The 27,097-nt window shown below is 36.8% G+C and overlaps 1 protein-coding gene across 5 annotated transcripts in view; it reads right to left on the minus strand.

Annotated features, from left to right (window-relative positions):
* The window catches only part of GRM1 (glutamate metabotropic receptor 1), a 407,487-nt gene that overhangs the window by 15,674 nt on the left and 364,716 nt on the right, over positions 1–27,097 (minus strand). For 4 of the 5 annotated variants that reach the window (XM_032339302.1, XM_032339304.1, XM_032339306.1 and 1 more), the window contains exon 9: positions 21,763–22,693. In XM_032339302.1, the coding sequence (XP_032195193.1) occupies positions 21,763–22,693 (931 nt within the window). Of the gene's footprint in view, positions 1–20,499; positions 20,514–21,758; positions 22,694–27,097 lie in introns of those variants that run through there. The other variant, XM_032339307.1, reaches the window with a different exon arrangement.

Genomic DNA, 27,097 nt, shown 5'->3' on the forward strand with positions numbered 1-27,097 from the left:
GATCATTTTATTACAAAACTGCAAAATGGCATTATTACGATTCTATAATCCTTTCTGTATTTGTCAGTTAGATTTCTTTTCTAAAGTAGAATTTCCCCTCATCAGATACTTAGTTCCTTTGATGTAGAGTTCAAACAGAAAACACAAGGCAAATGGGTGATTCTTTTCTTTTCTTTAGAAATGTTCAGAATAATGATTTGGTTTTCTGACACCCTCCAACAGCGATCAGTGTATCACCTGTGGCTCTGCTTCCATTGTCTAATTGTTTCCCTTGACTTTTTGTACTATTATCCGAACTTTTCCATGCCTAAACCTATGATACCTCCACATTTAAACACATAAAGCACACACACACACAAACACACACACACACACACACACACACACATATTCAAAAGCACACATACACATATAAAATAAGATTCTGTAGAGGCAGTACATGGTAGATGGTATTATCTGTGCTAGAGTTGCTTTACCACCTTATCTGTTAAGCAGAAGAGGACAGATTATCTTAATCTAATCCAGAACTGAGCTGAGTCAAAGTTATTTTATAACTGGGACAGGAACTGGTCTACTCTATAGTATATCCCTTCAGGACTTTCAACAGAGCATCTGACTGTGCACTAGTACACCTCATCTGGTGGGTGTTTATCACCTCAGCATTAAGAGGCTATGGGAGCTTCTGGCCAGCTTTTCAAAGATTTTCAGCTTAGATTTTTGGCTTCCTGACCCACACAACTTCAGAATTAGGCAAATGATGGGGAGCCCTGACCCTAAGACTGAGTGCCTTTGAGTCTCCAATTTTGTCAGTCCAGCATCAAGTGGTTGCTAAAGGCATTTCTGTTTTTTTATTCCCCCCAAAGGTGGGTCTGTCTCCTTTATTGAAAGACTCCATGAAAATACCACTCTATGTCAGAAGTGTTTAGTTTATCTTTTAACCCTTCTGATCTGCTCAATTGCAGGCAATTGCAAATGTTTTGAGAGAGAAGCTAGACATGTGTTGAAGCCTCTCTCTCTCTCTCTTTTTAGCACTTCAGTCTGATGGCCACAGTATGTCTTCTGCTTTCTCTCCTCCCTCCACTGACTCTGCTTGGGCCATGACTGGATACTCAGCTTGGGTCATGCCTGGATACTATTCCCTCAGTGCGGCCTGGAGTTGGCAGATACTCCCTGAGAAAAGCAGCTGCAGATCACTGGTTCACTTCTTGGTTCTCCTCTCTCTGGTATTCTAGTCTCACTCTCCTTATCACTTCAGTAACTCCCTGATAAAAAAAAAATTTTGTTCTTTTATATACATTCCCAAAATTTCTTTACTCTTCACAAAATTTTGCACATATTTCCTTTAGCATTCAAACATATTTATCAAGTTTTTGACCACATTATAATGTATATTATTTCTTTGCATCTCCCCTGTGATCCTTTTCACTTTGTATTATATAAGTTATTGATGTTAATTCTTATCTCCTACATTTGATAGGCCATAGTTTCTGAAGGGCAGATTCTATATCAGGTTTACCATTGTGTGCTTCTTATCTGCCTTTTTTCCTGCCCCAACTTTTGGAAATAAAAGGAAACCATATAATCTCTCATGCAAAGAATGATCATTTTTAAGAATGAAGGGAATGATTTAAAAGTCATCTTATGACAAAATGCATAACCAGGGACTTTGGTGGAGGAGGTGAAAATACATATGGGCACCACTTAGAGTAAATGAATGAATGACTGAAAAAAACAAAACAGAATGGAGAAATAATCCTAATAGGAAAATAAACTAGAAATACTTCTGAATTTCTTCATCACTTTGGTAGTTTCAGGAATATCAAAATCGCTAATTGTTTTTATAACTAATTCCTAAATTAATTTTAATATTAAATATTGAAAATCCCCACTGAAAATTAAGTTTACAAATAATAAGTAAAAATAACATGTATGTATTTATGTGTGTGCGTAAAAATGAGGATATACCAAAAAAATGGTAATCGTGGTTTTACTTCTGTGTATTCATAGAATTATAGATAATTTGTGCTTTCCTATATTTTCCAAATTGACTACAATAAATATTTATCACTTTTTTAAATATGAAAAATAAGCACAATAAATAAATATTATTCTAAAAAAGTTTATAATAACATAATTTGGGAGTAAAATTCCTTCTCCTCATAGCTTTACCCCAGTAAACTACTACATTGCCTTGGATCTGTGAATATATTTTCTTTTGCTGAAAAAAAGGGTTGAAGTAAAAACTCTGCAAATATATATTAAAATATGAGCTACTAAAGAACAATATCAAATAAAAAGTATAGAATTTGGAAATTCAAACTAATACCTTTATGAAAACTAGTATAATATTGTAATGCATAATTTAAAGTTGCCAGGAGAATAAATCAAAAGTTCCTATCCCATGACAAAAACAAAAACAAAAAAAAAAACACACACACACACAACTTTTGTGACTTTGTGTGGTGATAGATGCTAACTAGACTTACTATGGTGATCATTTCACAATGTGCCCAAATATCAAATCATTATATGGTACACTTGAAACTAATAGTTTATATGTCACTTATACCTGAATAAAAAAACGGGGGGGATATCAGTTAAAAATTGGAAAACTAGATTATCTCAAATTTCTCTCAGAACTAATATTTATTTAACTGAAGACTCTTCTTATGAAGTTAATTATAGTCCACAGTGATACAAACCATTAATTTTATGTATCTCTGTGAATACAGATAGGGGGGTCTCAGTTACCTAAATTGACCTAAATCATAGCATCCATGAAGTTTTTGTATATTTTGTACTTTTACATATGTGCTTATCTCAATTTGAACATGAATCCTGTTAAGTTTCTTGTTTCTCTAGCATTTGACAAATATCTAAATAAAATATGCAAAAATCATGTTAGCCAAACATGTTATATATGGCATAGAAATTGAGTGATCATGGCAAATTAATGCAGGTGTTTAGAAAACAGAAAATAGTTGCTGATAACTCATCATAACTTGTGATTCATGGGGGTGCCTGGGTGGCTCAGTCAGTTGAGCATATGACTCTTGATTTCAGCTCAGGTCATGATCTCAGGGTCAGGAGATTGAGTCCCAAGAAGGGCTCCACACTCATTGAGAAGTGTGCCTGAAATTCTCTCTCTCTCTCCCTCCCTCTCCCACTGCCCCTCCTGCTTATGCTCTCTCTCTCTCTCTCAAATAATAAATAACTTGTGATTCATTAATCATAATTTCAAGTTCAGTTTAATTTTGATCAATTAAAAATGATGACTCCTTGGGGCACCTGCCTGGTACAGTCAGTTAAGCATCCGACTCTTGATTATAGCTCAGAGTTGTGAGTGATCTCAGGGTGAAATTAAGCCCTGAATTGGTCTCAGTGCTTAGCACAGAGTCTGCTTAAGATTCTCTCTCCCTTTGCCTTTCGCCACTCTCTAAAATAAATGAATAAATCTTTTTTTAAAATGATGAATCCTTGTTATATATTTGATTTGCTAAAAAGACCAGGATTGTCAGTCAACTATTTGTCTACCCCTTGACAAAATATTTAAAAAAATTGAAAAAAAAAAAAAGAAAGAATTACTTTGGTAAGAAGCTTGAAATTGAAGTAATGATAACAAAAAGGACTTAGGTCACTTAAATCTAGAATTGTGTGAGGCTTCTGATATTCTTGTCTATGGCATTCACAGTATTAGATAAGTTTCTATTAAAGTTTATTTTATGCTACCATTTCTCTTTAAGCAGAGGCATTAATATCTTCATGTCACCACCCATCAAACCTGAAAAAGAATCAAATAGCAATTATCTTGTGATTTCCTTCATAGTATTAGATGTATAGTCCCCATAGCCCTAAAAGAAATTATAATGGTATCGTAGCTTACTGAAAAATGAGAGGGGGAGATACTAAAATTGGTATAAGAGGACATCGGCTTCCAGCTAATATGTAATACCTTGGGGTAAAACAACTATCTCACTGAGAACTAGAAAAAGCAGATTCAATATTTTTAAAACTCATTTACAGACACTGAAAACTGTCATGGCAACCAGAATCCAACGTACCAAGTCAGAAATCCAAGTCAGAAAGAAGAGAACTTCAGAAAAGTAAGTGGATAATCTTCAAACTATTTTGCTCTGGGAACACTTGATGATTCTTGGTTCAGGAAAAACAGACTGAGCATGCAGGCAGAGGATCTTAATGAAGAGGGAAAGCAGCAAGAAAAACTTTATAAATGCATAGGCCTATAGACATAAAAACTGATTTCAAGTCTTCCAAGGCAACAAGGACTTGAGGAGCCAAGATTCTGGAAGGAGGCCTCAATCTCTCTCTCTCTCTCTCTCTCTCTCTCTCTCACACACACACACACACACACACACACACAAAGAGACTAACACTTAGTAGGTTCCCTCATGAAAACTGTAAAATCTCAGGCTGCACAAAGCACAGGATACAAAGCTAAGTAGAAAGCTTCAGGAAATCAGAATGAAGTTTCTGGAAGTCTCACAGCACTAAGGAATCACATTTGAAGTTAAAGGCATTTAAATAATGTGGAGCCTATGGAAAGAGTGGGGACCCACAGGACCCCTGGAGAGCTGTACCCTAGTAAAAGGATGTGCCAGCTGAAGCAGAATAAACTTTACAAAACTACAATACACACTCAAATCATCTCAGTAAATCACCGAAGGGTGTACATATCAGGAATATACCAGCATGTATCGATTGTGCAAAACAATAATAGTCATGTAATATGAGATGTAAAATGTGTGCAGAATTAAAATGCACAACAGAAAAGCACAAAAGTTGACACAAAGCAAATGCAATTAAAGTATTTTAAGATCCTGGCTTTGTTTGGGAAGTGTTAAACTACTAATTTATTTAAGATTACAAAGGTCAGGAAAGCCTTATTTTACTCTCTAGGGTAACCATAAAAAGAATAATTAAAAAAATGTTAAGCTAACAAATTAGTAGATGGGAAAATTGAGTATTAAAATGCTGTATTAATCCAAAGAAGGTAAGAAAGAAGAGAAAAACAAAAGGAGAATAAACATAAATGGAAGTAATCATTCCACCAAGACAAGCAGAAATTAATTAAGTAGATATAAATATGACTATGCCAGCAATTAGACCAACTGAAGTTAGCTAAATATTCTAATTCAAATGTAAGTATTATCAAAATGATTAAGAGACAAAATCTAAATCTAACCATGTGCAGCTTATGAGAGATATTCTTTAAACATAAGGAACAAAAAAGCAGAAAAACAAAGGATGGAAAATGTATAACAAGCAAACATTAACCAAAACTAAAAGCTATTAGCTACACCAGTGTCAAACAAGGTAGACTCTATTTCGGCTAACCAATATAGAAGAGAACCAAGGAGAATTTATTTTAGGAAATCCAGGAATGGATTAGTATTCAATAATAATTCAGTTTATTCCCCCATGTTAACAGAGTAAAGTAGAAAAAAAAAATCGGATATTTCAAGTGATGCAGATAAAAAGATTTTGACAAAATTCAATGCCAATTTATGATAGATTTCTCAGCAAACCGAGGGTATATAGGAGTATCCCCAACCTGATAAAGCTAAATTATGAAAAACCCTGGATGTAATGTCATGTACAATGATGAAATTTTGAGTAATGGTAATGATGTCCAGACCCAGAATGGCCAAAACAGTAATAATGCTGGAGTAGTTATATTACTTAATTTTAAGACAATATAAGATTTAGGAATAGAAAACAGTGTGGTATTTTCGTAAAGATAGGCAAATATATCAATAAAACAGAATAGAGAGTCCATAACTGGGACTAAAACACCAATGTCATTTAATGAGGGAAGGAAAGTCTTTTCAAAAATTAAGCTGGGCAGAAGATATGAACAGACACTTCTCCAATCAAGACATACAAATGGCTAGCAGACACATGAAAAAATGTTCATCATCACTAGCCCTCAGGGAGATTCAAATTAAAACCACATTAAGATATCACTTTACACCAGTTAGAATGGCCAAAATTAACAAAACAGGAAACAACATGTGTTGGAGAGGATGTGGAGAAAGGGGAACCCTCTTCCACTGCTGGTGGGAATGCAAGTTGGTGCAGTCTCTTTGGAGAACAGTGTGGAGATTCCTCAAGAAATTAAAAATAGAACTTCCCTATGACCCTGCAATTGCACTCCTGGGTATTTACCCCAAAGATACAGATGAAGTGAAAAGAAGGGCCATCTGTACCCCAATGTTTATAGCAGCAATGGTCACAGTCGCCAAACTATGGAAAGAACCAAGATGCCCTTCAACGGACAAATGGATAAGAAGATGTGGTCTATATACACTATGGAGTATTATGCCTCCATCAGAAAGGACGAATACCCAACTTTTGTAGCAACATGGACGGGACTAGAAGAGATGATGCTGAGTGAAATAAGTCAAGCAGAGAGAGTCAATTATCATATGGTTTAACTTATTTGTGGAGCATAACAAATATCATGGAGGACAAGGGGTGTTAGAGAGGAGAAGGGAGTTGGGGTAAATTGGAAGGGGAGGTGAATCATGAGAGACTATGGACTCTGAAAAACAATCTGAGGGGTTTGAAGTGGCGGGGGGGGTGGGAGGTTGGGGTACCAGGTGGTGGGTATTATAGAGGGCACGGATTGCATGGAGCACTGGGTGTGGTGAAAAAATAATGAATACTGTTTTTCTGAAAATTAATTAATAAAAAAATAAATAAAAAAAAATTAAGCTGGCAAAACAATTTCTATTTTAAAAAAGTTAAAAGAACCTTGACCTATTCCTTACACCATGTATTTTAAAAGTATTACAGTACTAAATGTATAAGTCAAAATTATAAAGGTCCTAATTATGAATTATAAATTATAAAGGTCCTAGAAGAAAATTTTGAGGACCTAGAGTAGGCAAAATTTTTTAAACTGAACACAAAAAGCACTAACCATAAAAGAAATGATAAATTGAACTTCATTAAAATTAAAAACTTCTGCTCATCAAAAGATACCACTAAGAAAATGAAAAGTCAAGTCACAGATTGAGAAAATACTATAATACATGTATCTGGCAAAATCTCATATCCAGATTATAAAAAGAAGCCCTAAAAATAAATACTAAAATACAAATGACCCAGTAAAAAATAGGCAAGAATTTGGATAGATATTTCATAAAAGAGGACATATAAATGATCAAAAAGTACATGAAAAGAATTTTGAGGTCATTAGTCATCAGGAAAATGCAATTTGAAACTATAATTAAATTCTATGACGTACTCATTAGAATGACTAAAATGTGAAAAATTATCAACACCAAATGGATCTCATACACTCTTAGTAGGAGTATGAAATGGCAAAATCTCTTTGGCAGTTTCTTGTAAATTAAATATGCAGCTGCCTTATCATCCAGCAATTCCACTTCTAGGCATATACGTACGAAGAATGAAAATATATGTTCATAAAAACTAGTATATATATGTTGACTGTAGCTCTATGTATGATAGTGAGAGTTGGAAACAAACTAAATGCCCATTAGCACATTAGATGAAACAAATTTTAGTATATTTATACAACATAATATTAATCAGCAATTAAAAGGAATAAACTGTTGATCCATGCAAGAATGTGGACCAATGTCTTTCACACAACGTGAGGAATGGCGAGATAAGAGAAATCTACTATATGATTTCAATATTTTGAAATTCAAGAACAGGCAAATTAATCTATGGGGATTGAAATCACAGTAGTGGTTGTCTCTGAATGGAAAGTGGAAGAGATTAGAAAAGAATGAGGGAACTTCTATGGTGAAGACAATGCTCTTTATTTTGACTGCAGGTGCGTTAATGGGGTATATCATGAAATTTTCTAAGTTAATCAAACTGCCATTAAAATCTACACATAGTTGGGATGCCTGGATGGCTCAGTTGGTTAAGCAGCTGCCTTTGGCTCAGGTCATGATCCCAGCATCCTGGGATCGAGTCCCTCATCGGGCTCCTTGCTCAGCAGGGAGCCTGCTTCTCCCTCTGCCTCTGCCTATCACTCTGTCTGCCTGTGCTCACACGCTCTCTCTCTCTAACAGATAAATAAATAAAATCTTTAAAAAAAATCTATGCATAGTGATATAATTATGTAACTATGCTTCAATAAAAAAGAATACGAAATGAAAGGATAAAAAAGATTAGAAAGAAAATGTACATATTGAAGTTGGCCAAAAAAGTTTCAATATACAGATATTAGAAATGTTTGAAGGGAAAAAAAAGCAAGGAAATGAGTACTGAAGATTATATATAGCTCAAGAAAATTTTCCTGAAATTGTAAAAAAAAGACCTGTAACTACACATTGAAAGTACTGACAGAGGAAAACCAATATGAAGACATGTTCTAGTAAAACAAGCAGACTTCATAGGAAATGGAAATATTTTATTTTGGATGTCTAGGAAAAAATTAGCAGGTGTTTTATAAGGGAAAATAGATAATCATCAGAATTTTGGGCAACAGATCTCTATGTTAGCTGTAACTAGAAAGGCAAATTGAAAACAAAATGTGCTCCCTAAATTTTATAGCCAGCAAAACCAATATTTGACATAAAGGCTGTAGATGAACTGTTTTCAAGAAGCAAAAACTGAGTGACTATTGTTCCTGTGATTAAATCCCCGAAAAATCTATTCTGGGCTAAGCTTATGGGCTTCAGACTACCAAAATAACTAGGAAGACATCATCATGAAGACTGGAAGTTAAGTATTAAACCCATCCTTGGGGCACCTGGGTGGGTCAATGGGTTAAGCCTCTGTCTTCAGCTCAGGTCGTGATCTCAGGATCCTGGGATCGAGCCCCACATCGGGCTCTCTGCTCAGGCGGAGCCTGCTTCCCCCTCTCTCTCTGCCTGCCTCTCTGCCTACTTGTGATCTCTCTCTGTCAAATAAAAAAAAATAAAAATTTTAAAAATAAACAAAAAAACCCATCCTTAATTGTAGGACTAAAATTAAATGAAGGTTAAAAGGGAGAACATATAGTATGTAATGACTATATACTCAGATAATGTAGATACAGTAAAACTAGTTTAAAAGGGAGGGATGAGAAGATCAGATGTGAACTACCATATTTAACTTTTTTTTGAGTAATTAATTGGTTGTGGTAGTATTAGTAGTTATCCTAAGACACTTGAATGGCTACTGTGGAATAACAAAATTATCTACCTCTGAGACATTTCAATCCTAACCATCTCCTGTTTCCTTGGAAACTAGGATTCTTCCTGTAGAATAAAGGAAATACATATGTGTAGTAAATAACATATGAGTTATGAACTTCTGGATCAGAAAGGCTGAGAACAGCCTTACACACTTTAATAATTAAACATTTGATAGCATTGAGCTAAGACAGCTTATTTCACTCTATTAATTCTAGGGATCCTCTTGTCGTTGGGACTTAAATTTTCAAAGAGCCCATGGGTCTTCAGCGCCTTCACCCATCTCCACATCACAGAGGTCTATGACCATTTCTAATGTTTGTTTTGGTGACTGTTCTTCTTTGCTTTAATGTCTGATCAACCCCCACTCTTATATATCAATCATGGTATAGATGTGCTAACACATTTAGTCTGGTAACAGTTAAATGTTATAGGCTTTGGAGCCAAACCATCCTGAGGTGACCACATATCTCTGTTTATTTTATAGGTCTTAAAAGGGAATTTTGTGAGCAACCTCACTTTTTGCCTTATTTATTAATTATTTATCTGAGATCTCTCTTTTCACCACCACCTGCCCAAGCCCTGGGTTAGGCCACTATAGTCTCCCACCTGGAGCCTACTCCCCAAGTCCAGGGTCTTGAATCTTGGTCCCCAGCACTCCTCCGTGCTGAGGCTGGAGTGCCAATTATAAAACTCGTAGCTCACGGATGGCCGGATGACCTTAGTGGATTTTCATGGTTCAGATGGTAAGATCCAAGCTCAAACTAGACCCTATCTGGTCATAGCTGACTGGTCCAGTTTCTTCTCATCATACTTTTCATTCTTTCTTGTCTGCGGGCATCCTGGAATTGCTTCATTTCCTTTAGCCTTGAGTATTTTTTCTGCACAGTGCCTTTACATTCTGATTCCTTGACTGCTCTACTCCATTAGTCCCCTCCTGCCATCCCTAGCTAACCCCTTCTCTGCTTCAGAAGTCTTATTTAAATAATGCTGCTTCCTGGAACATGGCCAGGCTCCCTGTACTGGGACTGGTTAGATCCCTCTAATGACACTCCATATCTTTTTGTATTTAGTCTTAAAAACAGTAACTACACTTGTATTTACCTGTTCCATGTCTGGTTTCCTGGCTAGATTTTCACCTCCATAAAGGCAGGGGCTGGATCTGTTTTGCTCACCACTCTATTTCCTGCACTGTTCCAGTACTAGGCACATACTAGGCACTTGAAAATCATTTGTTGTGTGAAAGAGTCATTAGTGGTTCTCTTACCAAACTTAAAAGGTATGTATCAAGTCTTGAAACCATACTAACTATCAGAGCAAAAGTGATTTTATACTAGGATCAGCTCTGGAGTAACTTTTGACTTTAAACATTCAGAGCTAAATATTTTTTGTAAGAAGAGTTACTGTCAGCCCTATTGGAAACACCCCCATCCCGCCCCCCTCGCCCCCAACTATGCTACAGTATCTCTTGCCTCTACATCTTTCTCTGCCTTAAACATTTTCCCTGTACCTTCCCCAACCTTAACCCACTGCTTGGTCTAGCTAATGGCAGCCATTATTCTTAGCTATCTTAGATCCCTGCCTGACTCCATCCATGGTCTACACTGGAGGCCCCTTCTGTTATGTCTCCTGAACATGCTATCCATCCTTTCTGTCCTAGGACTACACTGCCACATTGTTGTCAGGGCTCTTGCTGGTGTCCTCTGCTCAATTCAAAATTCTGTGGGATTATAGATCATTCAATATTTCTTCACCGGTAAATTGTCCACAGTTTGTAAAGTAGTAAGCCCTTCATATTTTTTTTAAGCAAAGGACTGAATTATGAAAACTTAACTAAAATTGCTTGAAATACTAAAATTTGCAATAAGACACTGACAGAATCAATGGCTAAAGTCACGGAGCTGGCTAGTGACATAGATCCATCCTTCCGTTTCTTCACTGCTACCCCTGCCCTCTGGTCATAAATCCTTCTATTATGCTTTGATCACGTATGTCTTTTTTTTTTTTAATTTTTAAAATTTATTTATTTATTTATTTATTTACTTTTGATCATGAATGTCTTAATTTTTTTTTCTTGGTTAATCTTTCCCACTCCCCATCCCATAGCCATCTAATCCAGGTAACATAAGCAGTGCAAAATGGAAAATGATATTAATTCCCACAATGTTTGAGAGAATTTACTAGGAGCAAACTAACTATACATTTTTATAGCTGGAAAAATCAGGGAAAGGAAAATATTTCTCTTTTTTAAAAGATCTTATTTATTTATTTGTCAGAGAGAGCACAAGCAGGGCAAGCAGCAGAGGGAGAGGGGGAAGCAGGCTCCCTGTCAAGCAAGGAGGCCGATGAGGGACTTTATTTATCCCAGGACCCTGGGATCATGACCTGAGCCAAAGGCAGATGCTTAACCAACTGAGCCACCCAGGCGTCCCAGGAAAATATTTCTTATTGATTTCTTTTACAGGGTTGATTTTCAACATGTTTAGCAGAATCACTAGGACTTGTCTTAATTTTATTAGCAGTGGACTCCTCATTTATATTGAAAAAAATTTGCATAGAAGGTATCCTTAAGGTGTCTTAAATTATAGGAGTTCTCGTTTACCCTTTTGAAACAAAATCAAATTATAGTCATATAATTTTCTTCTTCTATTCTATAACCAATGTTAATAATAAGCAATATTTTATTGTTGGCCTTTAATTTATATGTATTTTATTTTATTTTTATTTATTTATTTTTAAAGATTTTATTTATTTATTTGACACAGAGAGAGAGATCACAAGTAGGCAGAGAGGCAGGCAGAGAGAGGGAGGGAAGCAGGCTCCCCGCTGAGCAGAGAGCCTGATGCGGGACTCGATCCCAGGACCCTGAGATCATGACCTGAGCTGAAGGCAGAGGCTTTAACCCACTGAGCCACCCAGGCGCCCCCTTATACATATTTTAATTCATTCAGAAGACAATGTCCCAATGACCTATTTTCCTTTAACAAAATAAAACACCTTTCCCCCTCCTCTTTGATCATCTTCAGGCAACTGAGAAGCATCTTATAGTCAGGATTCTTTATAAAAGTAGTAAAGACAGGTTTTTTTTTATTGTTGTTGTTCAATTTGTTTGTTTCTATAGTGCATACCTTTATAATAAATGCTGTGTCAGAGCTATGATATTTTCTTTCCCCTCCATTGGCATAGCTACTAGAATTTGGAATAATCACTTATGATTTATACAAATAGATGATTGTCCTTCACCTCCTTAAACTGAGGTAGACACATGAGACAGGCTTAGCCAGTCAGTTTCTGTGTTATGTAGAGCAACATGGGTAGAGAGAATGAAAGCGGTCTCTTTGGGTAGCTGGATCTATAAATACTGCGTGTAAACTCAGGAGCATAGGGATGGTTGTCCTTGGATGGACCATGAGGGCCCATGACATGAAGAAGGCAGATTTATGAGGAGAAGATGAAGGAGGCAGGCAGGGAGGAGACAGGAGGCGACCCTGAGAGCTTTCTCCTCAGGAGCTCAAACCCCATGTGTCCCAGAAGCATTCCAAATCTTGTTACCATGGGATACTTGAAAGTAGTCCTTATATTCTTTCTGTAAATAGTCCAACCCTTTCCACTCAGACTAGCTTAAGTTGGCTCCTATAATTTGTAGCCAGAGAGTTCTAATTAAGGAGCCTAAGGGTCTCTTCTCATGAGCTGAAGCTTACAAATCCACTGGTACTTTCTTCTTCTTATGTTCTTCATTCTGCAAGCTGTTAATATTTTTTGCTCTTGAACTAGCTTTACAAACATGTTGCTCACATGGCCTGCTTCCCTTTAGAGTAGGTAACACTTTACACTGAACACTAACAGATGGAATGCAAATGACCTCATCTTTCTTTAGCTATGGCCAAGTATGGACAGGTTGCCAAACCATGTCAAACAGGGTGTCCTTCCCCACACACATCTCACGCTAAGTCACACCTGCATGTCCCCACTTTCAGCAGATACATGCCCTTCCATTCTACATAGCATAGATGCCATGAACTAATGATAATGGTGATGCACACTGCCAGTTTTCAAAACTCTCTTTATAGGATAGTGTAATGCAGAGTTATGCTAGTATATAAATTCTCATACATCATCCCCTATTTTCAAAATTTCAGTGTCACTAGTAACAGCTATTGAGATTTGACTATGTGCTAGGCACTGCACAATGCTCTTTTGGTACATTTTCCCATTTATTTTATATGAATGGAAAATAAATTTGCTTAGGCTAACTTAAGTTGGTTTCTATAACTTGCAGCTTACGAGTTATAATTAGTGAATCTATAGGCTCTGTTCCCATGATCTGAGAATATCCATGGTCAGGTTCAGCCTGCAGGTCTCCAATGGGTCTTCCAATAGTTTCTTTAACAGGTGACTGTTACATAGAGTGGGGTAGATAACCTAATAAATTTCTGGCTCTAAATTTACCATTCACCTGAATCACCACATTATATCATTTCCTGTCCTTCCCACTCACTCAAATTTATTATAATGGTGTGTTATATCAATAAACTATGAACTTCTTGAGGGCAGTCTACATGTCTTATTCATTTTATTGAATACATGAATGAATAAATACATTATTGAGGTTGCAGGCATAAACAGTTATTAGAGTGATGGTTTTATCCAAACAAACATCCTCAATGATTTTAGTCTCAATCTTTCTCTTATAAAAATGGCTTGAGCTTTTCAAGCCTTAGGTTCTTTGCACAATTGTGTTATACGGACCTCTCTTGGGCCATTATGGATATTCATATAGAATATTCTGAATTCAGGGGTCCTTCAGTGGCACAATCAGTTAAGTGTCCAGTTCTTTGTTTTGGCTCAGGTCATAGGGTCATGATCTCAGGATCATTAGATCAAGCCCTGGGTTGGTCTCCCCATTTAGCACAGTCTGCTCAAGTTTCTCTTCCTCTCCCTCTGCCCCTCACTTCTCTTTTTCTCTCTCTATCTCTAAAATAAATAAATCTTTTTTTCTTAAAAAAAAAAAAAGAATATTCTTAATTCAGTTTGAAAACTATGTACTGTTAACATATGAGGATAAAATATTATGTTTGGGAGCTTGAATGTGGATCAGTCATGTAAGTTTATTTGAATCTGAAAGAAATGTAAAAGGTGACCTATATTCAAAAGGAACTATGTTCTCTTTGAAGCTGCAACATAATCTGTACCTTATGGTCTCAGTGTAGAACTTGAAAACATAAAATACAAGTTTCAAAAGGAGCTGCTTCTGTGTTATTTGCAAAATGAGTGTATTATTAAAAAGATTTAAAAAAATAAGAAAATAGTGCTGACTGCAAATTTGCAGCACCTGATGGGGGACAAGTTGTGTCCATCCCTCCTTTGTCCTGTTGTGCATCCTTTCCCCACACCTAAGCCCATGGCCTCTGCAGCTGGTCCCTCACAGCAGCAACTTCTCCACATGTGACAGACATACCGACTTCTCTATTTTCATTCTAAATTATGGCTAATATGCTTCCGGTGGCACAATGTTCTATCTTTTAGGAAGTGAAAACATTTTGGCTTGGTTTTTTGGTGGGGGGCATTAAGTCTTTACCCCCAATAAAATGTCCTCATGCTGGCAGGCTCCAGAACTATGACTAGCTGTCAGGGAGAGATCCAAAGATTTCCAGCTCCTTTCAATCACAGCTGAATAAAGGTACCTGTGTTAGCCCCAGCTGAGTCTGTCTCTGGATCCACAACATCCTTCTTTCTTCTACAAACAACTGCTATTTATCAGCTACGGATCCTCTAGCTCCCCCCACTCATTCCAGGAAAGCATGTGGTACTTTCCAGACTTTCCTTCATATGTCCCTTCTCAAATCCTACACTGTAAGTCCAGATGTCTGATAAAATCAGTAACAAGGGTTGTATTTTCTTACTTTCTTTTTTTATTTTTGGATTTTAATTAAAATTCCTATAAATTTCCAGCCTGATTTTTTTTATTTATTTATTTTTTAATGTCAAGCAACACACGTGTAGTTAAGTGAGAACCAGTATCAAACATAATCAACATGTTCTTCAGAGTTGATGCTTCATTGGTCACAGAGTTGTGAATAGACGGCAAATGACTGTATTGTAATGGCACAGGTCTGAGTCAGGTGGTTCAGCATAAACACATGCCTCTTTTCTTAGATACAAACAAGCTTAAATCTCTCCTCTCTTATATCACTCCTCTCTTCTTAAATACTATCTAGAATTTTAAGTTCCCTTAATGCCAAATTCAACTTATTCTAATAGAAATTCTATCCACATCACAACACTGAAGCCACTCAAGGATAACCATAGAGTCTCCATCCTTGGGGAACCAAGGATTCCAAGCTCGATCTTCTTGGAACAGTCTGTTATACACTGAATGGTTGTGTTCCCCCAAATTCCTAAATTGAGTTCTAACCCCCGGTGTAATGTTATTAGAATATGGAGGCTTTGGGAGGTAATTAGGTTTACAGGAGGTCCTCAGAGTGGGGCCTTCATCTGGGATTGGTGCTCTTACAAAAAGTGAGACCACATAGTTCTCTCTCCCTCCTCTTCCCCTCTCCTCTCCCTCTCCCCATGCTTGCACAGACAAGAAGTTACACGAGCACACAGCTAGAAGGCAGCCATCTGCAACCCAAGAGGAGAGATCTCACCAGAAACCAATCATGCTGGCATTCTGATCTGGGAATTCTGGACTCCAGAACTGTGAGAAAATAAATGTCTGTTGTTTAAGCATCCAGTCTGTGGGATTTTACTATGGCAACCCAAGCTAACTAAGACACAGTCTCCTCCTTGGTTTCCAGGATACTGCAGTCCTCTTGTTTCCCCCATTCTTTTTGATTCCCTTGTGTTTATTGCCTTTAGGTTTTCCTTATTTATATCTTATTTCTCAAGTGCAAGTGTTCCCTAATGTTCTTCCTCCTACTTTCTTCTTAAGTCGTAACCACACTTTTGGCCACTTTAAACATTCTAACAATTAAGCCTCAAATCTAGAGCTCTGGCTCAGACCTTTCTTTTGAGCTCCTCACTTAAATCTCTAAATAACTTATGGCTGCCTCTATTTGGAATGCCTTTACTGCATCTTCAATTGATTAAGTCTGAAACCCAACTCATCAGCATCTCCCCAGTTCTACATCTGTATTCCACCTTCCTTCTAGCTGTATTTTTCCAGTCATACAGGGTCAAATCATGAGAGTTGTATTCTAGGTTTTATTTCTTCATTCCTCTCTGCAAACCAATAATCCAACTCTAATGTATCAAGCTCAGAAAAGTGTTTCATATTCATACCTGCGGTTGGACTTTTACTTCACTGCTCTATTTTAAAATTCTTAACCTGTCATTTGGGTTACTGTAACACTCTATTGATTAATCTTTCAGCAGTCAATCTCTTCCCATAAAGCTTACACATGACCATAAAAATCACAAAAATCCTTAATGTACCTTGCAGTTTATATAAAAAATACCTAAGTTCCTTCTTAAGACACTGATTATTATCAATTATTATCAATAATCTATCCTCTTTTTGTAGGGCAAATTTGCCCACCACTATACTTCCCCATGTACTTCATTCATATCAGATTCCACAGTGTGGCCAGAAAATGCATTCACATTTCTAAAGCTTCATTACATGACATGCAAATGTTTTCTCCTGTTGAAAACAACCTTTCAGGCCAAGTTCAAACGCCACTTTCATCAAGAAATTTTTTCCTGGGGTGCCTGGGTGGCTCAGTGGGTTAAAGCCTCTGCCTTCAGCTCGGGTCATGATCCCAGGGTCCTGGGATTGAGCCCCGCATCTCTGCGGAGCAGAGAGCCTGCTTCCTCCTCTCTCTCTCTTCCTGCCTCTCAGGCTACTTGTGATCTCTCTCTGTCAAATAAATAAATAAAATCTTTAAAAAAAAAGAAAAAAGAAAAGAAATTTTGTCCTATCCTTCAGCAGGTACTGCTCCATTAGCTGGACCTAATCTCTTTCTTTCCTGACACCCACAATGTTATACTGTGGTATTATGGCACCTAACCCAGCATAGTTAGTTATATTTTTTGTTTCCCTTACCATATCACAAGACTGATACAGTCTGTGCCTGCTTCTTATATCTTTTTTTATCCTAAATATTACCTAGCACCACATCAAGTATGTAGGTGCTTTTAAGTTTACTCTTGAAACAATGACTGATTGAATAAATGAATGAATAAACAATTCATCCTCCGTAAATATTACTCTCAAGTAGTAAAATTCTATGACAAGTACTTAGATAAAATCTTTTGATATTTACTCTAAAAGCAAGGGAATATTTACAATACTGTCACTTTTCTATAATACTTTTAAAGCCATTTATTGTATGATTACAGCAAAAATAATTTCAAAATGACAAATTTCTCATTTACAAGCTTATTAGAATAGTGACTGAGTTCTTTCTATGAAAGCAAACAAGTTATTTCTATTTGATTGTGATGTCTGTTGGCACCTTACCATATTTCCTTTCATAATCAAAGGAAGAAAGACAAATTAAAAGGCATACCCGGGGCATAATCATGAATGCTGCGGGCTTAGTGACCTCTACTTGTGGACAAAAATGTTTCTAGCAGACCAAGAGAAAAATTTCCTCAGAGCATCATTCTATTCAGTATGTCACTTAGCTTTTGCACTCAGTAGAAACATACATTCAAATGCGTAAGAAACAATTGCAAGAGCATAATAATATTCTATTTATGTAGGAACCTATGCTTTTTTAAAAGGCTTTATTTATTTGAAAGAGAGAGAGTGCGAGCAGTGGTGGGGGTGGGGGGGAGTAAAGGAGGAGGGATACATAGGGGGAAAGAATCTCGGGCAGATTCCAGGTTGAGCATAGAGCACAGGAGCAGGGCTCGATCTCAGGATCCTGGGATGAATGATCCGAGCCAAAACTCAGAGTTGGTGGCTTAACCTACTGAGCCACCCAGGTGCCCCTAGGGACCTAGATTTTAAAATTACTTTTTTGCATGAATCTAATGCCTTTTTGTGATTGTAATTGTTTTCAGTCCTGCATGCAAAAGGCCATGGGGTGAACTGTCACATTTCAGCTCCATGTACTGTTAGACTGGCACTCACTGAGGTTATTTACCCAGGAAATAGGAGTGTTCGTTTGACATTTAGTCATTAATATACCTATTTTTTAAAAAAAGCATGTCATTTACATATTATTTTAACTTTTTGGTTGCATAGTGTTAACTCATTTTGCTTAAAGAGAAGTGATAAGTAATTTGGATCTAAATAATTTAATTATGAATGCCTGAGAATTTCTATATTCCCTCTATTGCCAAGAAAAGAATTTTACCACTATCTTTATATAAGGTTAAGCTTAAATATTTTCCTATCAGAATACATTGAGTTACTTCAGCTAAAGAAATTAGAGCTGTCAAAGGCAATTATGCTATTCAATCAACCTTCTAGAGTAGGATTATGCTTAATTAGGCATCTAACTGTAAGTAACCCGAACACACAATTTATTGGTTAAACTCCTCCTAAATTACACTTCAGAAAATACAAAAGAAGTGTCCAGACCTTTGGTCGTATCACATGGTTAGTTGTGAATTAAATTTAAAAACTGCAGAAAACTTTTCAAAAACAGACCCACGACGTCATCCCTCCCAAGTATCTCAGAAACAGCCTCTTATGAGGATGTAGTCGGACTTGCAACTCTTCACAATAATATTCAAACAGATCAGTTGGAAGCTCTTCATTACAGCAGCTGTTCTGTGTTTATAGCTACATATGCAGACTGCCGAACACCCTCAGTGCACCATAAACCTAGGAATTACACATCCAGAATGGTAATAAACTCATCGGGTGATATGCTCTCCAGAGTTTTCAGACCCTTTGCTACAGTTGGCAAAACTCTGCTAGATTTTAGTTGCTGTAGAAAAATATTAGGTTGTTGTGGTTTTTGTAAATTTGGAGACAAACCAGAAGCACATAAGATAGCAAGAAAAAAGGTAAGAACATAGGTACTGAGATTATTATTATTTTAAAATTATAGTCTCATAAAGAGTTAAAAGAGAAGCCACAGAAGAATGAATCAGAAAAATAAATAAATAAGTGGCTGTGTTCCATAGAGCTGTAGCCTCAAATACTCTGTGGGTCGGCTCAGCTGTGCTCTACATCCTGCAGAGGCTACAGATCATACTAAGAAACCTGCATGCTATTAATTAGAAGTATACCATATTACTCTGAGAGTGTTGATAAATTATAGCTAATAGATAAGCAAGCTATTGGTTAAATAGCACCTCCTAGAAAACCAATCCAATTTAGAACAAACTGATTTCTCTCTTAAAAGCAGGATCCCAAATAAAATGGATTTCTAACTTCATAATAGTGAAAGGTATAGTCTCAGGCTTATAAGGAAAGAAGTTCCACGTACAAGAAGATGATCAGAATGCACAACGTCTGGCTGCAAGCGAGTTGCTAATAAGAACGGTTAAAGTCACATCAGCTTATCCCGGCAGCAAGCACGGTATACTATTCATCAGTCACTGCTCTAGGACAGGTGTTCATGGAGTTCTATGCACAAGTGTACATAAAATCATTGGGAGAGCTTCCATAGATGCATATCCCTGGGTACCAAGAAAGATACCATGATCACATAGGTATCTTCTTTCATCAAATGGTTGGAACAGCTTTCAGCAATAACAATGATCCAAAAAATCACATAAAAGTTTCTGAAGAACCATAATAAAGGCAGAAAAATCAGAAACATGGATTGTATAATGGTAGGTGGTAGAATGGATCCCTCATGAAGCTATATGACATGGGACAAAGGAAATCTCTTAGTATCTACAAACATTCCAGCTTAGAGTGTTCTCTTTCTCCTTGTGTTTCTTTCCACTCCTTCCCTCTTAATGGAAATTGTTATGATGCCATTTTACATCTGGACTCTGTGGCTATGGTCTATTATTTTTTTCTCATTTCATGGCACTGTTCATTTGCCTTCATGCTTACTGTTGAGTCCCTGCCAGGGGGCTGCTCCTGATGGCATGCTGGCTAGCATGAAAAGCCTGGCAAGGGAAAAAAATGACTATGTAACTTTTATTATCAGTGTTTTATTTAGAACTTAAAATGGATCTACCAATGAGTAAACATGCATTATGATCTTAATCCTTAACACTGAAAAATTACTATTTATTACTTGAAATAATAATAATTTCATAGATTAAAAAACATATTTTGGAGGTGCCTGGGTAGCTCAGTGGGTTAAGTCTCTGCCTTCAGCTCAGGTCATGATCTCAGGGTTCTGGGATCGAGCCCCACATTGGGCTCTCTGCCCAGCGGGGAGCTTGCTTCCCCCTCTCTCTCTGCCTGCCTCTCTGTCTACTTGTGATCTCCCTCTCTGTCAAGTAAACAAATTAAAAAAAATCTTAAAAATAATATATATATATATATTTTCCCACAGACTCCTTCATCAGATCCTCAAACCAATTATATGATTTCTGGAAAAGATTCCCATGGTACCTCTTGGCAAGTAAAGATACAAAACACAGAGGTTTAAGGCATGTACATTTTTTGACATAAGGTAAGATGAGAAATTTCATGCCAATTAAGACCTAGGCAAATAATATCTAACTAAATAGAATTACATTCACAAGTCATAGAACTTCACAGTGACTGAGTTTCCTCACTTATATAATGAAGGAAAAATAAGACCTATGCCCCTTGTCTTCCTGGCTTGTTCAGGTGGGTGAAAAAATATACAATAATCATATATGTTATTATTATTTGTATTAAAAATCTTCACTTTTAAAAGGTTATTTCAGAAAAAAATTAACAGTGTTAATGGGGGAAATTGAGGACTTTTTGGGTGGTTAAACTATCTTTAGAATTTCAAGTATCTGTGTCAGTTTGGAGCTCTTCACCCTTATCTAGTTTCCTATTTCTTCTGGTGCTTTATGGCTCAGAAATAAACCATTCTGCTTGTGACCTTGTAGTAGAGGCAGCACAACTCTTGTGTAGCATTATGGAACGTCTTTATTACAACACCCACTGATGTTCAGTAAGTAAGAGGGGCATGGGAGGACCGCTGCTCAAGGGAACTTATTCCAGGGCAGACTTGTTGCTAATTGCACTCAAATTATGAAATAGTCAGATTTCCCCAGGTGCTGAATTTCCTTCTTTCCATCCCAATGATTAGTGAATGATAAAAATAACTCAGAAACTTTATTCAATCATAGTCTAAACTAGAGATTAGAATTAGAGTTTGCATCTCAAACCCAGACCTCAGAGAAGTGTTGATATTCCATAAAGGAGGGGACCCATGAGAAAGGAAAAATGTCTTAGAAAAGAAGCTGAAGATTCTAGGTAAGAATAAGAATATGCTCAGCTGGTTGTCACTTCTACAACAACCCCAACAACAACCTTTATGCTCCTTGCTTTTGCAAGGGAATGAGAACAAAGAAGACCTTTAGTATTCCTACTGCCAGAGAATGTGAAATTTGGAAAAAAGGAGAAAAGAGTAAGAAAGGAAGTGAAAACTGTTGGGGAAATGGAAGAACATAGTTAGTCAAATAGAAGTAAAGAGAAAAGAGAGAGGGGGAGGTAAAGCTGGGTCAGATAACTCACTTGGTATTCCCTGCCCCTGGCTTCTTTCTTCGGAAAATGTTGAGGAAAGTGTTGGAGCGGCAGGGCAGCTTGCCATCGCCAACATGCATGCGGACTACGTCAGAGGTGGTGAAGGCACTGCGGACATTCCTCTCAGGCTTGGCAATAATGATGTACATCTTGGGAGTGAACATGCACCCCAGGGCCACTGTTACACTGAGGCTCACTGCAAAGCAGGTGGTAATGATCTTGTAGTTGCTCCCAAAGTAAATGGGCACAAAAGCCAGCCAGATGATGCAGGTGGTGTACATGGTGAAGGCAATATATTTGGCCTCATTGAAGTTGGCGGGCACATTGCGGGTCTTGAAGGCATAATAGGTACAGCTCATGATGAGGAGTCCATTGTAGCCCAGAGGGGCCACCACACCCAGGTTGCTGGTATTGCAGATAAGGTAGACTTCCTTGATACTTGGGTAGGACAGGATGGGCATGGGGGGCTCCATGATGATCAAGGTTACCACCAGCGTTAGCTGCACACTAATCAGGATTGAGGCGATGATCACCTGGGCCCAGGCACTCATGAACCTGGGCTTCCGGGTACAGATTTTCTTCTTGCTGCCAGCTAGGATACGTGCAATTCGGTTGGTTTTGGTCACTAAAGCAGAATAGCACATGGCAGAGGAGAGGCCAACCAGAAGGCGCTGGAGGTAGCAGGATGTGGTGGTAGGCTTGGCAATGAGGGTAAAAGGGCACACATAACCGAGGAAGATGCCAGCTAGAATAATGTAGCAGAGCTCCCGACTGGAGGATTTGACCACTGGTGTGTCCCGGTACAACACAAAGATGAGAGTAACAAACAAGGTAACAAGTATGCCCAGGCAGGAAAAGGCGATGGCTATAATGGATTCTATGTTGCTCCACTCAAGATAGCGCACAGGAATAGGTTCACAGCCTGTAATGAGAAAAATAGTTTTAATTTTTTTTTTAACTTTTTCTTTTCAAGTAGGCTTCATACCCAGCATGGAGCCAAATGGGGGCCTCGAACTCACAACCCTGAGATCAAGACCTGAGCTGAGATCAAGATTCAGATGCTTAATCAACTGGGTCACCCTGGAGCCCCAAGAAAAAAAGTTTTAAAATCCAAGATTTCTGCTGATCAGTAATAACACTGCTTACTAGTTACCAGAGGCATAGCTAGGTGTACATCTTCCACATTTTGTGTTATTTTAATTATTTTTTGAAATGCCTCATTATTACACTAATAAATGTATACCATTATCTTGTCAAGACAATTGTATTCCCAAACCAGATCTCATCACAAGACTAATGTGACACACTTGAGCCTACAAAAATAATCTTTTCTCCCAACACCAGCTTTATAAATGGGTGCCACTCTGTGGGTGGAACTTCGTTCTACACTTTCAAAAAAAGAGAAAAAGGAAACTAAACTGTTTCCTGGGAAGGTTAAATTAGTGATGATGTGACAGAATAAGTTAGTAAGAAATACACTAACAAAATTTTTATTTCCACATAGCTATTGTCCAGAGGTAAGTCTAACTCATAGACAAGTACTATTTTGGCCAACAGAGTGTTTTATACATATATTTTATATGAATTCTTTAGAAGAATCTGCATTTTCCCTATTTATTACATGTTACTTGCTTTGTCTCACCCCTTGAGTTATGTATGATCCATCTGTGGCATCTGGGGGCACTTGTGTTATCAGCTTCTACTAGATATACCAAGGAAGGATGAATGCCCCTGTCACCCATCTCTTAAAAGGAGAGATGTTCCTAAATAGTTGGCTCATCTTTTCCCTCAGAGAATAAAGACTGTTTTGTATTTTATGGAGAGAGAGAAATTTGTCCAGTCCTGGAGACAACCCCGTCGGAGATACTTGTGTTTGGTCTGGGGCCAGTCTTTCCCAAATTGTGAGAATAAAAATATATCCCTGACTTTAATAAAAAGACTCATTGTTCTACAGCCATGGGAACAGGAACCATCAGAACCTTTTACTCCTGTTCAGTCAACAACAGCTCCCTTCAACGAACATGATTTCTATAAGCCAGTCAGTCAGTGTCAACCCTTTCTTCTGATAATCACCCAAGTAGGAACAGACTCAAGGCAATAAATGAGCTCCAGCCATTCACAAGCACACAGTCTTGACTGATCACATTGGCCCCTTTCTCTTGTGTCAGAGGTTTATCTATTCAAAGTCTCAATCTTCCTGGGAGAACTTCTGCTTCCCCTAAAAAGTCACATTTTAATCCTAAATCTTCTCATTTCCTTGAAAAAGTTTAGAAAAGTGATTAGCTAGACACATAATTTAGAATAACAGGAACTATTACAGGGGGCTTTTGATAGAACATATTCAATGACTTAAAATATTTAAGAGATAAATGAGATAAAATATTGAATAGTCAATACTAAGCTTTTTTTAATTGGCATATTGGGCTTGCTAAATAAAATTCAAATTCCAATATAGTCTTTGTCAAGGCCTTTATATTCTGAAAGCTAGCCTTCTTTTCATTCTTTTTTTCTATGCAACTTTACCTGGTTTTGTAAATGAGCTAGTCTGTCCTTAGAGTTTTCATTAGAAAAGAATGCCACATTTTACATTTTTAGAACACAAGTTAGATCTGTGGAAGTTGAATTAAAACCCTGGTCTAGAGCCAAATTAAGAGCTATAATTAATAATTTTCCTAAACTTCAGAGATACAAGCAAAATATTTTCTGTAGAATTCAGGATTTTTATTAGATACTTATAGTCCTATACTACAGATATGCACCAATTAATTTAATTAATTGTTAGCTTCATGGAATAAAAGCAGCAGATTAGAAAAGAGAAGATTTAAATAACCTAGTGGTGTAAAGTGTAAAAAACACAAAATGCATTACATAAGACAAATTTGAAAGCTTTTCTTTAAACAAAGATGCAAAATTATAAACTAAATAAAGATAAAACATAGACTTTATGACATCTTCAAATAATTCTGAGGTAGACTCAACACCTGACAAGAAAAACTATACCTTCTCTTTCTGTAAGTGGGCTCAGACTTGAATTAGGGAAACCAAGGAGAAGAAAATGTTAAAATGTAAAATTACTGACTTAGAAAATATCCAATATGTGACTAGATGTTTCTGGAGAGACTTAAAAAGTAAATGTGCTAGAAATCAGTATTATTGTGGATCTTTAGGTTAAACAACTAAAAGGGCCTCTATTCTCTATGACCTGGGAACCTGTACAAAAGGAAACCTATAGATACTAAACAGAAGAGTCATTTAAAGAACCAAAGTCCCACATTAGCTAAAATTCCAGACTACTACTTGAAATCTGTCCAGTGACTTAACTCCACGGCAAAGGCTGTTGTTACCCAAGAACTCCTTGTTTTTCCCCTGAAATCCCAAGGGAGGCAATACCTCTTTTTTGCTGATATAAGTGTCTTAATGTCTACCAATAATCTCACTATTAATAGAACATCAGATAATTGGCTTAATAAAACCGAAGAAATGATGAAAATCATTAACAATCTTATGCTCCAACCCATAACTTGTACTTTGAGATTATTATTAGAAGGATACATTATTCTCTGTGACACAAGACCCACAATTTTAATAGGTAGGATTAACTTCTAGACAAAATGTACTATGGTTCCCTACAGATGATCAAATTATAGCTGTTCTAGTCATGAAAATATCTATACTATGTATAATTTTAAAAAATTAAGGAATACTGTTAGCCCCAGAATCCCTATGGACAAAAGACTTCACAGAAATAGGAAGATGGATTGGAACGGAGCAGATAAACATATAGATTATCACATGTACCTAGATTATCATAAATCTTTTTTTGTGTGTAAATATGAAAATGATACACCATAATCTAGATGTATTAATTCAACAACATAGCCCATATCAAAGAGCCACTGCTCATTGTGGTAGGTTCACAGTAAAAAAAGGGTACTGTAAAAGTTATAGATACTATAAAATACTTAGAAATACAATGGAAATATTTTAGAGATTATCATGCTAAGCAGAGTGCTCTGACTAAAAACCCTGATAAAAGCATCTCATATAAAACAAATAATTTATGATAGTAACAAATCCATGAAGAAGTTCAAGTATTCAATTATAGATACATAAAATGTGACCAGGAAAGAAATTCTTAAAAGAAATTCCAAATATTTCATGATTGTGTTCTAAGATTCATGAAGATAATATCTGACAAAACCATAATGGCCATCTGACAGTGCCAAAAAAAAAAAAAAAAATCTACCAGGGATTGGATAAAATCCTGATGGAACAAATGAAAAAATTCATTTCAAGTAGGGACAAACTGGCCACAAAATTAAACACTATTGGGGAAACATTTCCAGGACAGCAGATGTGGCCAGTTCATGCTTCATTTGTAATTAAATCAATTAGGACAAATTGTAAAGGTGGAGGCATTAACTGAAACAATTGCAAAAGAACCTTTGAGTTACTCCAGAGTGGCTGTATACCGTTTTCTCCCTCTATGGTTTATGAATATGTATTTGTCTAAACTGTGTGTTTATTTTGCAGATGGGTTGAAGCATTCTGTTGAAAAGCCACTATACTTACAAAGGCTAAAATATGATTAGATTTTGTGATCTTAGCACATTCCAATTGGTCAATCTAGTGATATGGGAACATTTTCAGAAGAACGTTTATTCATGAATTTAAATTACACAAGCCTGTCTTCATTCCCAACCCTCTGGACAAATTAAAAGAAACCTTAATATTGTTGCAGGTTACTCCCCTTAGTGATTTTAAAATGAGGTTCTGCTGAGATCTTCCAGAAGCTGAAGCCCTCGTGGAATTTGACTGTTAACTGAAGTTTATAGCAAGCTGATGATTATACAATAGTCTGTGCAAGATCATCTGAAGAAGATTCTTACATACATCATACTTCCCTTTGTATGCTTTCTTATTCATTCTTCTTTACTGATTTAAAACTACATAAATTTGAGTTTGTCTTTAGTGTTCACCTTACTAGGAATAAATATTTGCCTAAATCTGTTTTACTAGGCAATCATTAACTCAATAATTCAACTATATCAAGCTATTGTTAGATATATCGTACTAACTTCCAATAATGATACTTTTTGTATATGTAAAGATTCCACAACTTCAGATATTTAAAAGGACTCAGAAGATTCATAGAACATACTCATGTAATGTTTTTTACTTAAAGGCAAAACATTTAATAAAGTAAGAGGAAGTGCAGGTAATCACCAAGGGCCAAAGGGATATCCCAGTGCAAGTGCCCTAAGATCCTTACTCTCAAAGGGCACACTTCATCTTTGAATTGAGAGCTCAAGATGAAAGTTCCCAG

This window comes from Mustela erminea, chromosome 4 (genome assembly GCF_009829155.1).
Source record: "Mustela erminea isolate mMusErm1 chromosome 4, mMusErm1.Pri, whole genome shotgun sequence".
Classification (NCBI taxonomy): domain Eukaryota; kingdom Metazoa; phylum Chordata; class Mammalia; order Carnivora; family Mustelidae; genus Mustela; species Mustela erminea.